This window comes from Serinus canaria, chromosome Z (genome assembly GCF_022539315.1).
Source record: "Serinus canaria isolate serCan28SL12 chromosome Z, serCan2020, whole genome shotgun sequence".
Taxonomy (NCBI): domain Eukaryota; kingdom Metazoa; phylum Chordata; class Aves; order Passeriformes; family Fringillidae; genus Serinus; species Serinus canaria.
In genome coordinates, this window is record NC_066343.1 from 15,605,490 (window position 1) to 15,621,182 (window position 15,693).

A 15,693-nucleotide genomic window follows, 5' to 3' on the forward strand; every position below is an offset into this window, starting at 1 on the left:
CATTCTCCGGGAGAAACTGGCTGCTCATGGCTTGAACAGCTATGGTGTCTGGGTGAAAAACTGTCTGGACATCTGGACCCTGGGAATGGTGATGAATGGAGTTACATCCAGCTGGTGGCTGGGACTTGCCCAGGGCTCAGCACCTGGTCCAGTCTGGTTTTGCATCTTTATCCTGGTCTGGATGAGCGGATTGAGGGTATCCTCAGTTGGTTTGCAGATGACACCAAGTCATGTGGGAACTAGGAAAGCTGTACAGAGGGATGTGGACAGGTTGGATCCATGAGACAAGGCCAGTGGCATGAGTTTCAATGAGATTGAATGTCAGCCCTGCCTTGGGCCACAACAATCCCCTGCAGTGCTACAGGCTGGGGGCCAAGCAGCTGGAAAACTGCTCAGCAGGAAAGGACCTTGGTGTGCTGGTTGACAGGGGCTGTATATGAGCCAGCTGCGCCCAGGTGTCCAACAAGGCCAAGGACATCCTGGCCTGTGTCAGCAACAGTGGGGCAGTGACCATCTCCCCTGTGCTGGGCACCAGTGAGGTCACACATCAAATGATGTGTCCACTTTGGGGCCCCTTACAACCAGGAGGACCTTGAGGAGCTGGAGTCTGTCCAGAGAAGGGCAAAGAAACTGGTGAAGGTATAGAGAATAAATCCAAAGAAGAGCAGCTGAGGGAAGTGTGAGTGTTCAGCCTGGAGAAGAGGAGGCTCAGGGAGTCTCTACAGCTACTTGGGTGGAGGTTGTAGTGGGGTGGGAATTGGCTTCCCCTCCCATATAACCATGATATGTTAAGAGAAAATGGCTCGAGCTTCTCTAGGGCAGGTTCAGGTTGGGCATTAGCCAGGATTTTCTCACAGAAAGGGTGTTTAAGCATTGAAACAGGCTGAGAAGGGAGATGGTAGAGTCATCATCCCTGGAGACGTTAAAGAAACAACTGGACATGGCCCCACCATAGTGAGCATGGTGGTGTGCAGTCAAAGGTTGGACTTAATCTTGGAGGTCTTTTCCAACCTTAATGGTTCTATGAGTCTATTTACTTGGCACATTTTTTAGGCTTTATTTTTGATATTCTGTTTTAATTGGAAGGAAAGGCAGACCATTGCAGGCAGTTGGTTCTGCTGCTGTGAGGAGCAGACGGAAAGGCCAGGCAGTTTTGGGGCACTACAGCTCTGCAACAGTAAAGACGAGTCAATGTCTACCTAAGCAGCTTGGCAGGCACAGCTTGAGGACCCTGGTCCCACTGGATCTGTGACGCACAGGGGATGACTGCCACATTTCTGGAGCACGGTGGGCTGGCTGTACCTACGAACATCAATGCAATCTCTTCCCCTTCCCACACTACACTTGCACAGCCATGAACAGAAGGGCTTTTAGTATTTTTTAAGATTTCCAGAAGTCTGCTTTTTGGTGAATGGATTTGTCTGACACATTTGTGTTAGTTTAGATGTTGCCTGTAACAGACTGATCATGAATCACTGCTTTGCACTGGCTTGATTTTTTGTGCTACTCTCAGGAATCACTTATTTCTTGTTCAGTTCACTGAAGGCACAACATTGCAGCAAACTAAGTTCTCTGTGATCATCTTCTAGTCTTCAGTCCTCTGCATCAATCCGTACATCCCAAGGACTATAGGTTGTCAAGTCTTGATGCCAAAGTATTCAGACTCCAGTATGTGTTTTTGTTGCTGTGTCCTTTCTGGAGAAGCTGCTGATAGATGGGTGGGCAGGATGTGGGAGCTGGCAGCCCAGAACCATCAATTATTCATAGTTTAATTTGGCATTTAAACAGTATTTCTCCTGGGTTTCCTCCAATGCTGGAAAGTAATGCTTGACTGTTTTCCGGTCACCAGGACTTCTGCACAGTTAGTTAACTTGAATTGTAAATCAAGGATTGCTATATGCACATAACTATAGGCACAAAGATCCTTTCTTCCCTTTCCTGCAGAAATATTCAGCCTTAATCCTTCCTACCAAGTTGACATAACTCTGAGGGCTTTTCTATGGGAATAAACCTTATCTTATTTTTAAAGTATACAAAAATGGGCATAAAAGCACTAAGCACTAACTATGGATGTGTGGCATTGGTAGTAGAATTGTCACAAGAGAAGACCACCAGAACATTAGCAGCTGATATGTGAAACACAGTTTTGTGAAACTAACTGGAATTAGGTGCTGCTCTGAAGCAGACTTGGCACGTGTGTGTGCTTTGCAGGCAATGTCACACAAGGTAATGGACAGTGACAATGACACCTGAATTGCATTATAGCTGTTCTGCGAGGTAACAGAGTGATCTGACCATCTTCTGCAGCGTCCTCTTTCCTTTGAATCTACAGTCATAAAAACAAATATAAATAACAAAACAACATACCACAGTACCCTGGAGTTCCACAAACTGTCTTCATGGTCACATGATCTTCCACAATCTTGGAAAGTCCAAAGTCAGCTGTTAAGATGGTTTGGGAATATTAATGTTCTTACTCCCTGTAATAATGTGGGTTTTTATGTTGTATATGCAATTAAACATTTATACATTAAATGAATGGTATTGACATATTCATAGGTAAGCATTGATTCAATGAATCTACCCATGCTGCAATCCAGAGGCAAAATTTGCTGTACAAATGAGTATTCCTGGCTCTTGCTTGACAGAAATGTAGCTTGTATTTTATTCTGAAAACTGCACAAAGCCAGTGCAGTAGGAGGCCTAAGGATATACAAGCAGAGATTTAAAAATATATTTTAGGTATATATTCAGTTCCCACTCTGTGAGTAATCCAATAAAATTATCACAACTATTTTGGGTTGCTTTTTTAGTCAAGGGTCAAAGTATGTAGTCTCAGCAAGACAAAATCCCAGCAGTATTTTGATAGAAGGCTTTTAGAGGCATAAAGATGGTGATAGAAGAAGTATTGATCATCCTTTTTCCAATGTTCTATCCTGAATTACTATTCACAGAGCAAGGGCCTTTGTGACAATACACACTGTACTTGCATAGCTCCTTCATAAAAATAACAAAAATTGAAGTGTTCACTACTCTTTTTTCACTGAGAATAAACTGAGCTTATTCAAATTGACTTATTCTTAGGTGATGAAAATCACCTTTGCCTTAAAAGTGTAAAATAAAGGACTTGATTTTGTTTTGTTAGACCGAATATAAAAGTGAATGTTCTAACTCTAACTCAACATCGGGATAAAAATAGGTCACTTTTTCCTAAATGGCTCTCCTTTTTGCATTATAATTTATCTAATTAGAAATACAGTTTACTTTTATAAACACAGCCACTCGTTGTAAGTAATTGGATTTCAATTTAAACAAGGCAATGACCTTACCAGGAAGATGAAGAATCATGGCACTTATGAAATGTTTCAAAAGCCCTACACACTCTGGACGTCAAACCAAAGCCACTGGTGTTGCATTAAATTATCAAGTTTAGAGCCTTTCCAGGAAAAATTAGAAGTAGGATAAGATATAAAGTACAATACCATCACCCTGAGAACCAAGACGGTCCTAGAAATTTATACAAAATTGCTTGGGCCACTTCATGGAAATTTGGCTCCAGAAAACCATTACGAACACCGGCCTGATGAAGGTGGAAACGCTCACTCCTAAGGGAGCACCGGGCGGTATTTTCAAACTCAGAAGGGTTGCACAGATGCTCCTTGTTGCTCAAGCAAAAAACTAGGCATGCCCAACATTTTTGGTGGTTACACCCTTGGGAAGTGTCTGCCATATCCAACAGAACGGGCACAATACATTTCTGATCAGGAGAGCCTTGCTCCTCTTTGCCCCCTCTTTGGTGCTGACCATGCTTCAGAGAGTTTCCCCGTGCTCTTTGCAAAGATCTCTGCATGTGTCTCAAACCTGCATGTGCCCTCAAAACATAAGCCAGTCTTGCTCAGTTTGCTTTCTGCCACTTATCTGCACATTTTTATTTTCACACCAGTGTATCTTTCTTCTTACAGTACTAGTTTAACAGAAAAAAATGTGCAAGACCTTTATGCTGTTCTCAGGATTCTTCTAGTTCCCAGTGCTTTAATCTCTGCCATGTTCTGCACAATTCTGGCAATGAATTCTCTAAGCAAGCATCTAGTTTTGCATTGGTTTTGAAACCATCATTAACATCTGTGCTGCTGAAGCAACATGCTGTTCATTAAGCACTAGCTTCGGACAGGGTGACTGTGAGATGCATATACTCCAAACATCAGTTAGCACATATTACTGAGGCAAAGGCATCAGGGAAGCAGACATTTAATGCTGCTCACCAATTTTCAATGGTGCATCTGGTGCTGGTGTTGCATAGAGTAGATTTTCTGGCTTCAAGTCTCGATGCACAATCCCATTTGCATGCAGATACTAAGAAAGAGAAAGTCAAAGCACATAAGTGAGAATGGTCAAGCATGGGTTGACGTCTTTCTAATTCTCTGTAACAGCAGAATAATATTTTCTCTGTGCGTGACACAGAGTTACTTCGCTAATTTTCAGCAGCTCTTTTTTCTGCAAACATGCTCAGCATAGGATCCTTGGATTCATACTGTAATCTGAATAGGAAAATAAAATTTGGGAAGGCAAAGATAACATCATGTTCATTTGGAAACAAAAACACGTCAGAAAGTATCCTTGAATTTTAACAGAGCAGTAGCTCCAAAGAAGCAATCTGATAAATTATGAGATGTCAAAGTCTGGCTCAGAGGAAGGTAGTTTCTGCACATGGTAACATTCTCAGAGATAGGAAAATGGTCACGTAACTATTAAAAAATTGCATGGACATATTTGAGTAGAAAGGATGCAGTAGGTGTCCTCGGTCAGCTACAATGCTTGAGGTCCCTTGGTGCAGATTTCCTACAAGTTTTAAAACCACTCAATTGGAAAGTTCCAAAAATCCATCTGTCTTGCCAAAGTACATGCAAATCCACTCACTATTGAATTCCTGCCATGCACTAATGGAAAGAAATTCTAGAACATATGGCTTCCACTTATACTGCTACAGACAGAAATAGAAAAAGGATAATATACAATATACTGATAGACAGAATGGATAAACCAGTGAGAGAAAATCTGTATTTCTTGTTGATAAAATATTCACACAAAACTCTAAAGTCTTAGAAGAGAATTGCTGAAGGGTGGAATCACATTATCTAATTCAAAAGTCTCCTGTTCTGCATTTTAGTAGCATCTCTCCCAGCTGTGTTTTCACTACCAAAAACCCCCAGTCTCTGTGCATATATATGCAGGAAATGACAAATGGTTGAATATTCACACAGCTATAATAATGTACACTTGAGTTAGCATCTGAGGTAAATTCTTGACTTTGTATCTCATTGTAATTTTAGTTCCCATAAATTGCCAGTGATTATGTAACATTAAGAAGGAATACATTACTCTGTCCTTGGGCATTGTTTTAGTGACACTGTGTGCTGTCCACAAGTGTTTTTCTCATAGTGCAATAAGTGTTCTTTATTGACTTTCCCTGCAATCCCAAAGTCACAGGATTTGTCATGATGTGGCTTTTAGAGATCAGCCACAGACTCTCACCTTACTTCACAGTGAAATTTAAGTGTTTGTTCCAGCTGTTTTCCACAGTGAGGTAACTAATCAATTATCCGAGGTAAAAACAGCCAACAACATGTGGAAACTGATGCAGAGTACACTGCTACATCATTTAATGCAGCCACATCTGCATGCCTGTAAACAATTGTGTCCACCCTCCATAAAAATATATCTTCATCATGCCAGACATAAATGTAGAAAAGATGCTCCCACAGCATAGCAGTGATGTGTTTGACAGGCAGAGGTGATACCAAAAGCCATCAGACTGGAGTGGACAGAAAAAGATGTCTGAACTGATCTGTGTTCATGTGCTGGAAATCAGTTTAGCTGCCTCTGTAGGAGTGAGAAGGATCAAACATTTCATGATCACTTGATGGAAAACAGACACTGCCAATTCATCTGCACAAAAAATCCTTGACCAAATTTGTGCAGAGGAATGTTCCAGCCAAGTTTGCAGCCTATTAGCAGGTCCTTTTTACCATGTGCCCATAATCCTAAAAACATTTTATGCTGTGAGGCTGAAAATATAGAAATTTTCTTCTCTTTCCAGAAACACATTTTTGTGGGAGGGAATTTTGGGAAAAACTTTAGGAGAAGCTGTTCAAGTTTTCCTCCCTTTTAAGTCATAAAATGAGACTGGCTTGTGGGGCTCCTTCTCAGACCCAGCAAGAACCATAAGTGACAAGATCTGTTAACCACTCCTGTGCCCTGTGACTGACTGACTTTTTAACTAATTGAACTTGGAGTGTAAACTGGGTTTTTTTGTTACAAACCTACAAAACCCCAAGTAGGAAAATTTCTCTCCCCTGTCCATCCTACCATTTGCATAAAACTTTACACATTGGGGTGCCCAACAAATGAAAATTGCCTCAAAAACTTAACTCATGCATTTCAAAGATTGTCACTGCAAAAATCTGAGCTCTCTCTGTCATGTGCCCTCATCACAACACCTGCACGTACTCCTTCACCACACCTCCCATGTCTTCCCAGCATCCAATCCAGAATTCCTACCCAGACATAGTAACTCCTCTGACATCTCTCTGCAGCCCACCCAAGTCCTGCCATGGTTACATCCTAAAATCAGTCCTTGCTGCTCTTTCTTCTCTCATCCTTTGTTTCTCTTGCTTGTCTTCGTTTTGGGCTGGGACAAGACGAAGGTGTCCCTGAATGGCTAGGGACATCTCATATTGCCAGGTCCTGGGTTTAACAGCTACTGTTGGCAGCTTATATTTTCATAATACATCAATTTTTTTGATGTTGGCAGCTTATATTTTCATAATACATCAATTTTTTTGATGTTGGCAGCTTATATTTTCATAATACATCAATTTTTTTGATGTTGGCAGCTTATATTTTCATAATACATCAATTTTTTGAGTATTGGGTCAATAGCTTTGTTGAGAACTATCAGAAAGAAGGGCAACATGGATAAAAAAACCCATACCAACCCAACAAAAAACCCCTAGTGGTTTTATGGATATGGATACCCCATTCTTCATGGAAGTATTGTTTCAGCTTGTTGATCCCTAGGCTTCTCAGGTGATAGACAGCTGGCTGGACTTCTGTAAAGGGTGTTTACAACCAAAACAGCCTTGTTAATAAAGGTCTCTAGCAGATGCAGTGACTTCCTGTCCTCCAGCCTGGGCCACCTGTCCCTCACTGAGAGCATTTCCTGCTCCACAACCTCCTTGCAACACTGTCCCTTTTCAGCACTGCTCCCTTAGTTAGTAGATACTCCGGGACTGACCTATTTCCAAATTTTCATTAGTCCCATTCTCGCCCTGTAGCATTAGAGCTCCAGATATTGAAGGAATACTAATTGGTCTTGTAGAAATATGAACAATATGAGCTAAAGCATTTTGGTTTAGAAACAGATTTAGTTAAATTAGCATAACTCACTTTGTATGACACATCTCAATTTATATGTGCTTTATTTTGATTGCTCTCGCTTTATTTCTCATATACTGATTTTAAAAAAGGGTATGTTCCTTTGCATGACTTCAAAGACTCTTCCAGTTTGTAGTACAGAATTGGGCATTGTGCACTTCCACTCTAAGACAGGTGCTCTACTATTTTTATGTTATGTCTCTTAATGACTAAGTTTTAAGATCCAACGAGAGGATCTGGGCCCAGGTATCATGCCAGAACTCACTTTACAAACCTAGGCATTACTGAATTACATCACTTTTTCCACATAAAAGATATGGATAAGATTTGGAAAATACTTTATTTCTGTGGCTGGATGTAGAGTTTGTAAATGCATAGCACTGCAGAACAGTTTAGCAGGACATGCACATTAAAATGCGATCATGATGTGGTACTCTCACTGTAGCTAAAATATTCAGTTTTCACTTCCTTCAGATTTTTAATAGAGAATTCCAGCCAATAAAAAATCACAAAGACCTCTCAGGTAATCTGGGAGAAAAATTTTATAGCAAAATTGAGTAGCACAGTCTTCTTACTCTTTGATAAACTTTGGGTCAGACTCATCACGACACTAGGTCTTGCTGAGTCTGATATTCAAGGGCTTCTCTGCAGGACCTGCTTAAAATGAAGACAGCCTTCATTTCAGCCTTTACTCCTGGGGTACACAACAGGAATTCATGACTGAGCAACTTCCATGACTTTAGCTATGACTGCAACAGAAAGACTTTTTTTTTTTCTTTCCTTCTAAGCTTTTTTTTCCAAAAGATCTCACTCTGTTGCACGAAGGTTTCTTTTGTTCTTTGTTTTGCCATTTAATAATTCAGGCATCTATCTAACTTGAAAGATTTTATGACAAAAGAACAAATGTAAACTGCTAAAAACTCTGGACCTATACCTTAATTTTATTTATGGTACCCATTACACAGAACTGTAGAAAAGTAGGGCTGTAATGAACCTGAATGGTCTATTCCTCTCTATGCTCCTTGGCAGCATCAATTACACATACAATAGATGTTTGTTCAATTTATTCCTGCAGACCTCTGCTATTAGAGACCTTTTAGAATTTTCCCAAGCAATTTATTACAGGGCTGTGCTTTCCTGACTGTTAAAAAGCACTTCCCTGCAACTCACCTGAATTTTGACAAAAGCAGATGAAGCCCATTGCTTTGTTTCCTATATATGGAAGAGGCAGAAAGTAGATTATTTCTTGTTTTGCAAGAGCCTTTTGAATGCTTGTTACCATATACACAATTATTCTTCTCTCTAAGATTGCAGGACTTTGTTTGGTCAGTCTTTTCTAGACTTGTGGTCATTCTTGTGTCAAGAATGCACTAATGTGTTGAAAATGCAAAAATGCATTCCAGTAGTTGTGACCTGACAAATTTTATAAAATGTATTAATAGATGTATTTTGCCATTTATTTCCAACATATACCACTCCTGTCTGTTGATCCAGTGTAACCTTCAAGCCCCTTCTCTTTTTTTCCACTGTCTTGACTGAACAAAAAGGGCACTGAATTTTAGCAATGTTATTTTATTCCTAAACCTACTCTGCAACATATTTTCAGCTTTCTCCAATTTTATGGTGTACAGAATTTTTAGAAGTGGATCTTCCATTCCATCATATGAGGTTATCAACAAAAAACAGTAAAAGAGCAGGCAAGGATTCTCCTGAAATTCCACTTTTGGTCTTTGAGTACACATTCTCTCAGTAGAGACAACCAGTCTCTAACCAGCTTAAAACTACATAACCTTGATAATATTTCAATAATTTACTGTAAAATTGTCAGATGAGTCAAGTTTATTTATGTAAAGTAGGTACAATACCCTCTGCTTCTCCCCCACTAATAATGTCTCTTGGGAAAAAGTCAGATTGATTTGGCATGGCTTGATCTGAACAAAATCCTGCCTTGCTGGTGTCCTCTGTGCCTTGTTATTCCCCAGGTACCCCATATTCTTGTCTTCATTATGTACTTCAGATTTCTGTGGGGATTGAAGTTAATTCCTTCCTTCTTCCTCCTGAAGGGAGTACTGCATATATCTGCTTCACTGCTCAACCAACATCAGATGTGAGTGCTGTCTATTACATCTATTTTGGGCTTTAAAAGCTTGCTTTTTAAAGTTGTACCATGCAGGTCACTAGGTGCAAAGAATTGAAAAAAATATCTAATTTATTTGAATACACTCTGAAGCTAATTTTTTGTAATTTTTCTTACTGTAGGCTCATTCTTTACAGCTTAGTCACTGTTATTAAATGTGCTAGACATCTGGGTATAGCTCAACATTTATGGAAACTAGCAGAAAAAAAAAAAGAAACATTGTTTCCTTCTTCTAGACATCTTTCAATAGGCCTCCTTCACATGTAGCACTCCTTATGGGGATGATGGAGCTTGCTAACCCTCTTGTTTCATTCTAGATGCATTCTCATTTTCTGCCTTGGCCTTCCTGCCTTCAGCCTTTGAATTCCTGGTGTTATTCCAACCCAGGCATGAAGACCTGGATCTCTTCTCTGCTTCCACATGTGTCAGTGTTTAATTCCAGGATGGGCTCTTTCTGAGCAGTGACCTTCATTCAAGGACTGATGGTGGTAGATTTCTGTGTGCATTAGCAGTGGGGAGAAGTCTGTTGTCTGATGTGGCTGGTGCAGTGGTTTCATTACAGCAATTTCTGTCCAGGATACTGATAATGTGACAGCCATGATCATGAATACCAGATTCACTCATGTTTTCAAAAGGAAAATTTCCACCAGTTTCATTGCTGGATAGAATATATTTAGGACTTGCATGTTGAATTTATTACAAAACCAGGACAGTAGGGTTTTGAACCAAAGCCAGCACTGGACATCTTTTGCTATAAATGCAGTCATTACATGCATAAGGAGCTGAAATCAGGGACTTTTTTTGCTCTCTTTTCAGGAACGTCTAGACTTGTAATTAAGCTCTTTCTGTGGCCCTCACAAAAGCTGCACAAAAGAGTGTCATTGCATAATGAAAGCTACTGCACAGTAATTTGGTTTGATTACAGCCATATACTGTTTGAATAAGGCATGGTTAATTGATGCTGATTTTGCATCAATTAAGAGGAAGCCTAAATAAACTTTCAATAAACCAGAGGGATATTGGGATAGAAAATATTCCTGTTTTCTAGTCCTAGGAAGGTGAGTGAGCTCACCTTATACAGGTAGACTGGGAAAGCCAGTCTCCATCTATGTGATGTCTTAAATCACCACTCAGCATAGACCTTACAGACTACAGAGAAACATTCAAAATGCAACACTGAAAATGTACCTGGAATCCTACATTCCATGTTGGTGCAGACTTTAGAAAACAAAACATGCAGCTTGGGGGAATCGAGAGATATCTAAAATATTATTGTTAATGAGAACCTCTTCACTATTACAATCTCATGCATGTATTAGCCAATTTGTAATTCCCAGGTCCAACAAGTGCACAGGAGTTACAGACTGATAAGAGGATATGGTATGTGACCTGGAGCTTACCCTAGGGCAAACCAGGCAGTTCTTCTGCATCTCAGTTTCTACATTTTTGAAACTGTTGAGGCATATAAGCTGCACAGATGTCAGCATGACAAGTGCAAAGGGAAATGGGGACACATAATAATTTGTTTTTGAAATGGTGCTGTCACTGAAATCCATGTAAAATTCCCCTCCTTCAAATTTGTCAGACTTTATTTAAAATATATATAGTAATATGACAGCCTGTTCCTGTTCCATTTATCCCTTAGGCAGCACATAACTTTAAATGCAGAACAGGACCTGAAATCCTATGCTTTGGCTTTGGAAATTGGATAGTTTTGTTTGTGCTGATTATAGAAAAGTGCATTTATCTAACTCTGTTGCTTACATGGTAAAAACATTGTTTAGGGTTAAGTTTTTTCAAAATAGAACACAAAAATAGAAATAATTTTGAATATACAGGGATTGTTTTAAGAGGTCTTGCAAAAGTATATGTTAGAATTCCTGCTTAAAGGGCTAAAAAAAAAAAGGTCACCAAATAAAAACCCATCATCAATGGTAATGTCAGAACCCATTTCAACAGGCATCAGCAAGGCTTTAGCAATAAAGTGTGAGATCAAGTTACAGTCATGCACACATCCTTATCTCCTCTTTGCCACCATTCCTTTCTGGCAGTCACACTGCTTTTGAGACTGAATGAACAGAGGACCACTTTATCACCACAACAGATGAAACCACTATCAATTTATTTTCTGGATGTATTATTTCAGCAAGTTATGGAATTTAATGTCTGGATAACAACAAAACAGAGACTTAGAAAGGCCACAAATAATGAAAGCTCCTCCAAACATCTTGCAGAAATCTGATTCTTTACACTCGTCTTGCTTTTATTGATTGCTCTGGGAAATAGGAGTATGCCATTATGTTTGCTACTTGAAAAACTGGCTTCCAAACAATTTCATAAAATATCCATTAACCTAGTCAGATTCATTTAACTGAACATTGTTTTAGTGGAACAAAGAATGTTTGCCTTTGTACTTAGCATAAGTATGCGCTAACACTACTAATTGGATTTGTAATTTCAGATAATAAATCTTTGTATTATGAAAAAGAATGAAAAAATGCATCAGCATAGATGAATAAATCCAAATCTCTATTTTCTTTGCTGATCTACAATATTCAGAGTTTTGAGATAGGGCAGAAAGGAGGTCTTAAATTAAGCAGTTGGGTTATATAAAGTTTCAACTGCATTCCCCACAATTAATTTTCTCTTACATTTGGAAGCATTTTTATCTTTTTGAACATTCCAGCTTTTAGGAGAGTGAAACAGCCTTAGGGATGATGACACTTCACCAGGTGTGGTGACAGCAAATCATGTACAGTAATTTCTGTACAATCTGACACATGTAGGAGACGGTAACACACACACCTTCCCACACAACTCCCAAATGAGCAGGCTTTGTGCAGAGAGCTAACTGTCTGAAGTGGCATGAAATTCTCCTCTTAAGCTGTAAGTAGGCCACAGCATCAGAGGAGCTAGAAGAGCTTTGATACAGTGGCTTTTTCTCTACATCCATCCAGAACAGTCAGCCACCTGCAGAATTCAGAGAAGAATTAACATACACTTACCATGTTGCTCACACAGATACTCTGCCTAATTTTCTTTTTTTGTTGTTGTTTTGGGGGGGAGTTGTTGTTGTTGTTTGTTTGGGTTTTGGGATTTTTTTTTTTGGTTGGTTGGTTTGTTGGTGTTTTTGTTTAGTTTTTTTTTTTTTTTTTTTTTTTTTTTTTTGTTCTGCATGGCTAGGGTACAGAAGACAAAGATGATGCATCTTCTCCTGCAATTGCCCAGACCCCTTATGCAGGAAAATCTTCCCACTTCAATCTCCACACAGATTGGGCACCTTCCCAGTGCCTGCCCGTCTCCAGTTTCAGACGGAAAAGGTGAAGAACATATTTTGTTTTGGGAAAACTCAGCCATTTATGGTGAAATTCAAAAGAGTCATTGTAATAGATGCAGGGTAATGCCACAAAATTGCAGTGGGCAGAGCTGAACAGCTGAACAGCTGTGACTCAATCTGTCAGAACTGCTGAGGTACAGTACATTCCTTCATGAGGTGCAGAAAAAACCCAGGAGAGCTAAACTCCCCCAAAACAGCAAGTACCCTTCTGAAAGCAAAAGTTAAAACCCAGCAGTGCAGTTCTTCCTTGGTACGAACACCTATTTCCACCATGGTTTTATTCAGCTCACAGAACCTTTCTGCTCAACTTATTTAACTCAACAAAGCTCCTACAACCAACGCTCCACAGTGTGCTAAGGTTTTATGGTTTGTACAGAGGTCAGAAGACAAAAAGCATCACAATCACTTTGCATTCTACCCCTTTGCCGTGCTTACTGTCTTCACCATCTTTTACTTTATTGACCACAGCCACTTTATAAACAAAGAAACAAGCAAATCTCTAAAAAGCAAGAGTTTTTAATTAACTTCAAGACATGAAAAATATTTAAATAGCATAAGAGAATTATTTTAAGACCAACCGACCAAAAAACTCTCAAAAGATTCATAAGTACACAAATGGGTCTTTGTAAAACTAATGCAACTACAGTAAATTTGAAAGGAAGCAGGGAGGAGTTTCATAAAATTGAGTTCCTACCTTATCTACAGAAAGGCTTTTATCAATCTGCTATCCCCATACAGAATACAAAATTCAGCAAGATCACTGCAATTCTAGCAAATTTAAAACTTACGTAGATTCTTTATTCTGAGCATGTTATTGAAATGCAAGCGTTGTTTTTGCAAGGCAATGATGTCTTTGGTTTTGCCACTGGGAAACTGAAAAACATACAAATGAAAACCAATCTAGACTAGTTTTAAAGCTGTTGTTAATGATATCTGGTGCTAGGTCAGGTCCCAGTAACTTTCATCGTCAGAGAGACATTTAGCTAATGGAAAACTATTTCTGGCAGCATTAGGTTTCACTGACTACAGGGATTCACAAGCCACAGCTCTAGGATACTGTAACAGGGCCATAATACAATGCCCTAATTAGCCAGAGGTGCACACCTGTTCATTCTGAACCAACATATTTTAGTTTTCTTGCAAGAAATCGATTTTTTGGATTCCGATCAAAGCACTAAATTTAATTTTTATTAATTTTTCTCCTTCTTTAAAGAGGGATATTTCATAAAGTAATGTAGATCTTAAACGGGTAAGTTACAGTCTTTATTATGTGCTCTTGAACAAACAGATTTTGTTCTGCCTGTACTGTACACTACAAAATTAAGCCATGTCAGGATGCCAGCACTCAATTGTCTACAGTGCTCAAATGTTTAGAAAAGTCCTGGGTAAATTAGCGCTGATCAAACCCACACCCTGTTTCCAAGTGAAATGGTATTCCCAGCCGGCAATTTGAATCTGGCCATTGGCACTGGCACAATTTAATGGCACGGACATTGTCTGTAGCAAGCCTGCTGTCATTGCTGACAGCAAATGACTGTTTTGGTAGGGTCAGACTTAAATTGTTTCAAGGGTGAAATTTCAGTGTAATAAATCAAAGAGGATGAAATTTCTCTTGTCCATCCATGAAACTGTCATTCCAAAATATGCATTTTAAAAAAACCTGCAATTTTTAAATCATCATCTTATCTATGGGATATTCATAACCCTGCATTTGAATTCTTCTTTATGCATAAATAACAAACATGTTGTTATGTGTTACATTACACTTTCCTTGAATGGTCAAGTTTGGCCTACACTGGCATCACTTAGGTCATTAAGCCTAATAATGACCACACATTTAAGCTGCATAAACCATATTGTTAAAAAAATAATAATAATTTTCTTTTACTTTTGTTACAGACTTTTTACAAAATGTAATTTTAAACAGCTTAGCCCTCAAGGAGTACATGCATGGAAGAGTCTCGACTCATTCATTTCCTAGATGTGAGCTCTCAGCCCGTGCAGTACAAAAGCCAACATCAGTCTTCCAGGTGCCATTACATTAAACCACAGTGGTGGTGTGGCAAACTTAGATTGATCTCAGCCTCACAGAAATGTGACACATGCACTCCCCTATTCTGAAATCAGGAAGCAGAACAAAATATCATTTCTGTTGGCAGCACCATCCCTCAAGCATCTCCTTGCTCGAGGTACACCTTGCAGGCTAGACCTGCCAACTATGCCAAACTTTCATGGTTTTGCAGCACAAACTTTACACTTAAAATGAGAAAAGAAGCCTATTATGCTCTATCATGGGGACTCAGTGAGAAAAACCCAGACAACTTCATGGACAGTTACTTAGGATCCCCAAACAGCGAGAATTCATAAGATCAATTTCCATTCTAGGTTTTAAAGCCTGAATTTTTCTTCAAGTGATGACACTAGGAACATACATTTCTGTTGTACTTAACAAGATACCAGCAATATCTGTAAGGAAGTCAAGTATTTAAAAAAAATCAGACCCATTTAGCTATTCCTGTAAGAATGTAACTGGAAGGAGATATAAAATTCTCACTTGCTAGTAAGAGGAAGAGGTCAGGTTAGCCTGTGGTTACTCTGATAGATAGGTTACTGCTTCTATTGAAAAGCTTTCTCAGACTGCACACAAGTATAATTATGAGTTTTCTGTAAAGGCATATTATGTGTTTGTGCAGACTCTTGAAATTGGAAGAAAATTTCACATTCTGCTGGGAATTACCACGACTTCTTCAAGGCACTCCATGTTCATTGTTCAGACACCTGAAAT

General features: G+C 39.2%; 1 protein-coding gene across 1 annotated transcript in view; it reads right to left on the reverse strand.

Moving 5' to 3' along the window:
• The window catches only part of CAMK4 (calcium/calmodulin dependent protein kinase IV), a 138,053-nt gene that overhangs the window by 11,255 nt on the left and 111,105 nt on the right, over positions 1-15,693 (reverse strand). Inside the window, exons 6-7 of the mRNA XM_030237385.2 lie at positions 4,263-4,353; positions 2,368-2,442 (exon numbers count right to left, since the gene is read on the reverse strand). Of these exons, the coding sequence (XP_030093245.1) occupies positions 2,368-2,442; positions 4,263-4,353 (166 nt within the window). The remainder of the gene's footprint in view (positions 1-2,367; positions 2,443-4,262; positions 4,354-15,693) is intronic.